The sequence below is a fragment of the Cottoperca gobio genome, chromosome 9 (assembly GCF_900634415.1).
Source record: "Cottoperca gobio chromosome 9, fCotGob3.1, whole genome shotgun sequence".
NCBI lineage: Eukaryota > Metazoa > Chordata > Actinopteri > Perciformes > Bovichtidae > Cottoperca > Cottoperca gobio.
In genome coordinates, this window is record NC_041363.1 from 2106044 (window position 1) to 2114814 (window position 8771).

General features: G+C 47.5%; 1 protein-coding gene across 1 annotated transcript; it reads left to right on the plus strand.

The window, feature by feature from the left end:
* Positions 1-3625: 3625 nt before the first annotated feature.
* On the plus strand, positions 3626-6801 carry LOC115014045 (zinc finger protein 703-like). Its single transcript, XM_029440688.1, is given in 3 exon segments — positions 3626-4240; positions 4852-5022; positions 5024-6801. Coding segments are annotated over 3 exon segments (1755 nt in total). The 5' UTR covers positions 3626-3985; the 3' UTR covers positions 6353-6801.
* The last annotated feature ends 1970 nt before the right edge of the window (positions 6802-8771 follow it).

The window sequence follows — 8771 nt, forward strand, 5'->3', positions numbered from 1 at the left end:
CCCTCATTAAACAATCACACAGAGCATCTACGCAACTCTAATCCTCGTGTGTGCCACAAAACACCTCAGCACTTCCAAACAGAGCAGAAGACAAACGAGCAGATGAGGATTTGCTGGAGCCAGGGTTTGAAGAAGTCAGCTGCCTAATGTCAGCATTATATATTGACTCTGGAGTCAGCTTTTCAACACAGGGATGAATTAGGCCCCGCCACAGAGCTTTGGCGTCCATTACAGGCCTCGACGGCTCTATAAATCCCAGGATCACAGGGGCATGTGGGGTCCGCTCCTCCTCGCTCCTCCTCAGACCCCATCAGCCCGTCCTGGGGTTTGTTTGGCTGCTGTTCCAGCCAAACCCACGGCTTTGATACAGCCATGGAAATGCCCCGAGGGCCCAGCGGGACCTGGCCATGCTGAGAAGCCTCTTTAACGGGCAAAGCTGTCCTCTTAAAATACCCACAACAGGAAACAGCCATCAGTCATCGACACGCCAAAACAGCTGTTACCAGCATACATCAAGGGGGCACATGAAAGGAGCTGCTCCCTGTTGTTTGAGCCCTCCCTTGTTTCATTCTCTCGCTGCTTTTGTCTGGCTTCTCCCAATGCCCTCCTCTTTGGTCTCCTTTTAAACGCCCCCCCCCCCCTTCTCTTCCTTATGCAACTCCACCCACACTGCAGCGACTTACCCACTCACCCTTTTAACAAGTGGATGACTGTGCGATAAACAAGAGCGCCATCGGAAACCTCACAACTTAACTAGAAGTCTGCGGAATGCGAAAAGTTAAAGCTCTCGGCGTTACCTTTACATGTCACAGTCGTTACGCGTCACCTGTTTGTGTGTCTCAGCCCCGAGGTGCCGACAGACACTTTTAAACAAACAGTGCGGATTCAAAAGAAGATTGTAGCGCACTTAGCCCGGCTGGGACGCGCACGTCTACGTTCGCATATTCTTGGCTCTCCGCAGGTCATTGGAGCGTGAGTGGCAGTGGGTGGGCGATGAGCGACGAGTAAGCCTAATGATGACAGGTCAAACAGTGACGCTGTTGAAAGAGGAAGTGACTTCATCCTCCTCTCAGCTGCAGATAAAAGGCCGCAGCCATTATAATCAAGGAGCCGGCGGATGGCGGTACAGTTTGATAAAAGGTCAAACGAGTGTACTTTTAAACCTCAGAAGAAAAGCTTGTTCTGCTTCTCAATAATCAATGATCTGTGACTTTAAACACAGTGTTGACATGTCTTGGATCATCTGGTTATCTGAAGAGGCGTCTCCGGGATGGAAATCCCCCGAAAGCAGAGCTTGTTGTTCTTTATGGCAAATTAAATGAAGTGATTGGGCTCAGTGACCCAGAGAGGAACTCTCTTGTCTTTTAGTTTTCTATGTTTTTATGAACACGCTGGAGAAAACATCTTTTAAACTTTTAAATAAAAAGTGCTTTTGTGCACACAAAGTGAAGATGTCGCAGAAAAACAGCCAGCAGCTGTCGAACTTTGGTTATTATAACGCAATAAGTCATTAACATACCAGAGATCGAAGACGAGACACTACAGGCAAAAACATTTTGGGATGTTTATCTTCCAGAACACGTTTTCAAACTAGTGGAAAGAATCCAAATCCAGAGTTTGTGTTTATAACTTTGTGTGTTTGTGTGTATATGTCATTACATAACGCCTCATGTACATATTAAACACTTGTAATATAAACTTGTGTTGATGTGAGTCATGAAGTGGGGAAGCTTCATGATATCTGTTAGTTACATGTTTGACCCTGTTCACCTGTAGTGTGTACAACATGTATGACCCTGTTCACCTGTAGTGTGTACAACATGTATGACTCTGTTCACCTGTAGTGTGTACAACATGTATGACTCTGTTCACCTGTAGTGTGTACAACATGTATGACTCTGTTCACCTGTAGTGTGTACAACATGTATGACTCTGTTCACCTGTAGTGTGTACAACATGTATGACTCTGTTCACCTGTAGTGTGTACAACATGTATGACTCTGTTCACCTGTAGTGTGTACAACATGTATGACCTGTTCACCTGTAGTGTGTACAACATGTATGACTCTGTTCACCTGTAGTGTGTACAACATGTATGACCCTGTTCACCTGTAGTGTGTACAACATGTATGACCCTGTTCACCTGTAGTGTGTACAACATGTATGACCCTGTTCACCTGTAGTGTGTACAACATGTATGACCCTGTTCACCTGTAGTGTGTACAACATGTATGACCCTGTTCACCTGTAGTGTGTACAACATGTATGACCCTGTTCACCTGTAGTGTGTACAACATGTATGACCCTGTTCACCTGTAGTGTGTACAACATGTATGACCCTGTTCACCTGTAGTGTGTACAACATGTATGACCCTGTTCACCTGTAGTGTGTACAACATGTATGACTCTGTTCACCTGTAGTGTGTACAACATGTATGACCCTGTTCACCTGTAGTGTGTACAACATGTATGACTCTGTTCACCTGTAGTGTGTACAACATGTATGACTCTGTTCACCTGTAGTGTGTACAACATGTATGACCCTGTTCACCTGTAGTGTGTACAACATGTATGACTCTGTTCACCTGTAGTGTGTACAACATGTATGACTCCTGTTCACCTGTAGTGTGTACAACATGTATGACTCTGTTCACCTGTAGTGTGTACAACATGTATGACTCTGTTCACCTGTAGTGTGTACAACATGTATGACTCTGTTCACCTGTAGTGTGTACAACATGTATGACTCTGTTCACCTGTAGTGTGTACAACATGTATGACCCTGTTCACCTGTAGTGTGTACAACATGTATGACTCTGTTCACCTGTAGTGTGTACAACATGTATGACCCTGTTCATCTGTAGTGTGTACAACATGTATGACCTCTGTTCACCTGTAGTGTGTACAACATGTATGACCCTGTTCACCTGTAGTGTGTACAACATGTATGACCCTGTTCACCTGTAGTGTGTACAACATGTATGACTCTGTTCACCTGTAGTGTGTACAACATGTATGACTCTGTTCACCTGTAGTGTGTACAACATGTATGACTCTGTTCACCTGTAGTGTGTACAACATGTATGACTCTGTTCACCTGTAGTGTGTACAACATGTATGACTCTGTTCACCTGTAGTGTGTACAACATGTATGACCCTGTTCACCTGTAGTGTGTACAACATGTATGACCCTGTTCACCTGTAGTGTGTACAACATGTATGACTCCTGTTCACCTGTAGTGTGTACAACATGTATGACCTCTGTTCACCTGTAGTGTGTACAACATGTATGACCCTGTTCACCTGTAGTGTGTACAACATGTATGAATGTTACAATACTTTTCTCTAAAGGAGCTTTTTCAGAATGTTTAATGTCACATCTGTGATGTTTGTTTTCTGTGTCTTCAGTTTGCATGTGGCTCGTGGAGGTCACTGACACAGATTTCCAGCCCGACATTACATCTGAGGGTGAGGCCAGAAGACAAGCCGCGCCCCCTCCCATCGTCCCGCCCCCGGTTATGAATGCGGGCACTTGTGATTGGACGGCGGCTCTTTGCTTTGAAGTCCCTCCCCTCACGTTGTTAGTATGTGGAAGAAGTGAGGCGCTGCTGCAGAGGGACAGACACACACACCGGAGGACCGTCACACACACTCTGCGGGGATATTCCTTCACTTGCACTCCGTATTTTGATGAGCGACTACTTGTGGTGTTTTTAATGCTCGATTCCTCTTTTTTTCAACACTGGATATATTTAGGATTAATTAGATATTGAAGAGCCCGATAGAGGATGACATTTGGGTAATTTGTTCCTCTTTAGAAACAGCTTGGGTCCGACACGGAGGACGCGCGCTGCTGCGTACATGCCCTTCCGGATTACTGCACTCTCTTCTATTTTATGTATCATCATGCAACGCGCTGGTGAATGAATTTCAACCCTGCGTCCACTCGTTACATGCAGTCGTTCCTCCTCGAGCCCCGATCCAGATGAGAGATCCCCCCGGTGGACCTGAACCGCTTTTACGCAGACAGTCCCCGGAGCGCAGCGCCGCCAGCAGCGACCATCACCGGACAGGAGCGGAGAGACCGTGCGTTTTACCCGCTTCTTGTCCTCCTACGGATCCTTTGCGTCAGGCTAAAAGGCTCCCAATCCGGATCGTAAAGATGTTGACGGCGCACAGCGGCCACTTGCTGCACCCGGAGTATCTCCAGCCCCTCACATCCGCGCCAGTCAGCATTGAAGTAAGTTATTAAAAAAAAAAATTACATTTTTTTCAGATCTGTTGGTATCATCTTATGTCGTTGTTCTTCATAAAAGTAATTATATAATATATAGTCGATGGCGTAGGACGCTTTGAGGGTTATTCTGACAAGTATGCCAGTTTATGCGCCATTTTACGCACAGCGATTTGTTGGCAAGTTCGCGAGGCACCAGAGTTCAAATATGTAAAATTACTGCAGACAATAAACTGTTAATAAAAAGCAATATAACTAGTTTATTACCGATATATTAATTAATTAATCTTCTCTTTCCAAAATGTTAATGGGAGTTTTTTATTTCTTTCTTTCTCCAACTTTGCGTCCTGTGACTTCCTTCTTCATATTAAATATATTGTTGCTATTTATTGGACCTTTCGGGGTTTCTGCTGTATATTTAGTGTTTAAAAACATGTGTATTTAATTATGTATTTGTATTTAGCACAAGGAAAATATACAAAATAAGAGTTTAATCTGGAAATGTCACTATATCTGCTTTATTGTTTGGCCAGTAGAATAATCCGAATACAATTATAATATAGTGTCTTAAAAACAAACCGTTGGTTCACCATCTTGCTCTCTTTTTACCTTCTCAGCTGGACGCCAAGAAAAGTCCTTTGGCTCTGCTGGCCCAGACCTGCTCTCAGATTGGCAAACCAGACCCCCCCTCCTCCTCCAAGCTGGCCTCCATCTCCTCAGGCAGTCTGGGAGACAAGGAATCGTCCAGCCGATCTTCCAAGTCTGGAGAGCATCACCAGTCCCAGGACTGACAAGTCCAGCTTCAAGCCTTACTCCAAGTCATCAGGCGACTGTCGTAAGGACGCTCTGGCGACAAAGGGGCCTTCAGATAAAGCAGCTTTCAGGGTGCCAAATGGAAGCTCCAGCAGTGGCGCTGCTTCATGTCCGTCCTTTCCTCCCCATTCCCGGTCACCCAGCTCCAGCCCTCCTCCCCTGCACTCTCAGAGCCAGCCCCACAGACAAAGCCATTCCCCCTCCACGCAGCCCCCGTCACACGCCCAGGCCCCGCACACGGACAACAAACATGGGAGCTCAGAGCAGTCCAGCTCGGACAGTAATAGCTGCAACGCTGGCAAAAAAGACTCAGATGCAGCTAAGTCTGGGATGGACGGGGCTCAGCTAGCCAACTCCAGCCACGTTCGAGCAAGTGCCAACTCCAGCAACGCCAGCTCTGCCAGCAGCCCGCGGCCGGAGAGCAAGGCCGAGCCGCAGGCCTCCTCACAGCCGGGCCTGGGCTCCGGGCACATCGCCCCAGTCTCCCCTTTTAAACAAGGACATTCTGTCTTCCCCTTGCCTCCAGCTTCCATGGGCTACCACGGGTCCATTGTGGGGGCCTACGCTGGCTACCCCTCCCAGTTTGTTTCTGGCTTGGATCACAAGTCTAGTTTGGGGTTAGGCCTTCCGGGGAAGCACCCCAGCTCCAGCCCGCTCACTGGAGCTTCACCTCCATCCCTGATGCAGGGCTTATGTCGGGACCCGTATTGTCTGACTTACCCCAATGCCCCCCACCTCGGAGGAAGTAACTGCTCCACCTGCGTCCACGACCCCTCCAGCCTCAAGTCTGGTTACCCCCTGGTTTACCCCTCCCACCACCTCCATTCCCTGCACCCAGGCGCCTTGTCTTCCAGCGCTGCCGCCACAATGTCCCACCCCCTCTACACCTACGGATTCATGCTGCCCAACGAGCCGCAGCCTCACGCCTGCAACTGGGTGTCTGTCGGAGGTCCCTGTGACAAGCGTTTCGCCACGTCAGAGGAGCTACTGGCCCACCTGCGCACCCACACAGCCCTGCATGGGATGGTGGACAGTAAGCTGTTGTCAGCCTACCCGTCATCGGTTTCCTCCACAGCCTCTTGCCACCTCCACCTCCCACAGAGCAGCCCGGGGACCCTGCCCGGCTCCTTCTCCCTCAGAGGCTCTCCTGGCTTGAGCCTGGCTCGCTATCACCCGTACAGCAAATCCCACCTGGCCGGGGCACCAGGACTTCCTATGGCTTCCATCCCCTCCTCAGCATATTACTCCCCCTACGCTCTCTACAGCCAGAGACTGGGCTCAGCCTCAGCCCTCGGATACCAGTGATATCGGAAATAGTGCTGACGCCCACAGACTGCAGGCACCAGCTTGGACTCTCCAGAAGACGAATGCTTGAGATTGGTGTCCTCACCAGGACCTGCCGGGAACACCACCTGTTCGCCTCAGGATTGTCCATCCCAAGACTCTGTGACGGATTGTCTGCAGAAACAACAGACTTTCGTGATATAAGACGGCAGACACAGAGCTTGAAAATGATGGAATTGTGGGATTTTTACAACAGTCTTGATTTAGTATTTTTTCTTCTCTATATCTTGTCTCCCAGAACTGAAAGTCTGTATTTATTTTTCACTCAAAGCGCTTGGTATTCAACTCTGGGGGGGAAATTTTGCTGTCCAAATAAATTGTTCTGAAATATTCTAAATGAAAAAGATTGATTTAAGTATAGTACCATTATGCCTATCATACACTCTAAAAATAAAAACCTTGCACCACGATGAAGACGGACTGTGAAGCTTTATTCTGGGGACTTCTTTTCATCTCCTGCTTTCTGCTGTTGGGTTGTTTTTTCTGCATCTGGTTCAGACTCTGGAGAATTGCATGTCTGAGAGAATTATCTTGAACAATGCCATTATTGTTATTTGTAAATATGCAAAGATGTAATATTTTTTCAAGCTTACTTAGGGTCAGCAAGTTGGGGGTCACTGACGTACAAATGGTACAAAGATTAGAAAAGATGACATAAATAATAAAACGATTAAGGATGGCTGTGCTATCCAAACAGGAAAAGGTCTTATTTTGTTAAATAAATGATACATGATTGCATTTTACTTTGTTTTTTTTCCTTATTCTTTGCTATATATATATATATATATATATATATATATATATATATATATATTAGTAGCTTTTTGTCACAAGGATGGAGTAAATCTGGCTGCACTGCACTTATCTAGGTCTATCTATCATTACTGTTGCAGCCACGCTATATGTGGCTGTGTAATAACTCATGGCTCATAACAGTTGACAGGGCTGTCCCAAGGAGGCCAGGCCGGGTCACATTAACCCTGTTAGCTCGTCTCTGAGGACTTCCATCCCTCCTCTCTCCATCACCCACATTGCTTTTGTTGTTGCGAGTGCAGCTTTTAATTGCTGATTCTTGTTTGCGAGGCCTGAAAAGCGCCTCCTCAGCACAGTGGAGTGGCCGCTGGGTCACTGGGACTTCAATAATGACCTGAGGGAGGTGTCGACCCAGGATCTCCTCGCGCTCTGACTGATTGGTCTGCAACACAAAGGCCAGCGCTGACAATGGGAGGCGGGTTAATAGAGAAATATTCATCAAAGTGCTGACATCTCCCCTGAGGAGAGCGGGCTCTCGACACAGAGGCCTCCGTCCTCATGTGAAGAGCCATGTTCTGGCTGCTGCGCCGCGGTTTAACTGCAGTCAGCGTTCTCGAGCTCTTAGAGACTAATTCAAGGGGAAGGAGTCAGTCTATCTTAAAGCCACAGCGCTGCCATTAGAGTGTTTCGGCCTCGATAATGCGTCTGCGTCTCCACTCTATTTGCCTGTCAGGTTGTAGGTGGCACAGAGCGAAGAGGCTGCAGTCTCCGAGGCGGCTATTGACCCCGACTCCCAGACTCCTCTGCTCTTGCGCTTCATTAGCACTCCAGACAGGGGAAAGGCGAGCACAGGTGTCGCTTGACAGCACCATTAACAAAATGGATGACCCTTCCAAACCACAACCCGCCCCTGCCGCACCAGCAAGGTCACGGCGCCCTGATCACCTGCTCTGGGCCGCTCTGTGGGACGATACACTTGTTTTTCTTCTGTAGAAAGTGAAGCCGTGCACTTCATGAACAGGACTGACTTACTTTGTTGTTGCTGCTTCTTTTTAATGGAGTTTATAAAGTAGCGTACACAAAATAGGTCAAGGATTCTGCTTTTATTGCTGTTTTGCACATTTATATTTAGCATGTTTATTGAGCACATTTGAGATACACTGGATTGTGTTGCCCCCTGAAGTTGTGTTGGTGAAGTGCGAGGAGGCAGAGAAAAGGATTCTGTTTTACAAACTGCAGATAGAGAATCTGTTACACTGAATGTGAAGATGATTCACGCTGGAGGTCACGCAGAGGGGAGAACTTTCAATCTTGTCGGGGGGGGTGGAATTAATTCCACTGTTGCCAGTTTACACTCGTTCATCAAATGCCTCACTATTCTCCCTCTCCCCGCGCTCATCAATCTCCTCCATCTATCTCCCCCCTACACACACACACACACACACACACACACACACACACACACACACACACACACACACACACACACACGCAGCTGAGTCAACACCCACACACTCCATTTGTGTCGCCTGTGTGAGGCTGTGTGTGTGTAAGTATGTGTATTCAGCGATCCTTTGTCCACAGACGTAGGCACAGGTGCATCTGTGAGTCCTGTTTTATGTTATTT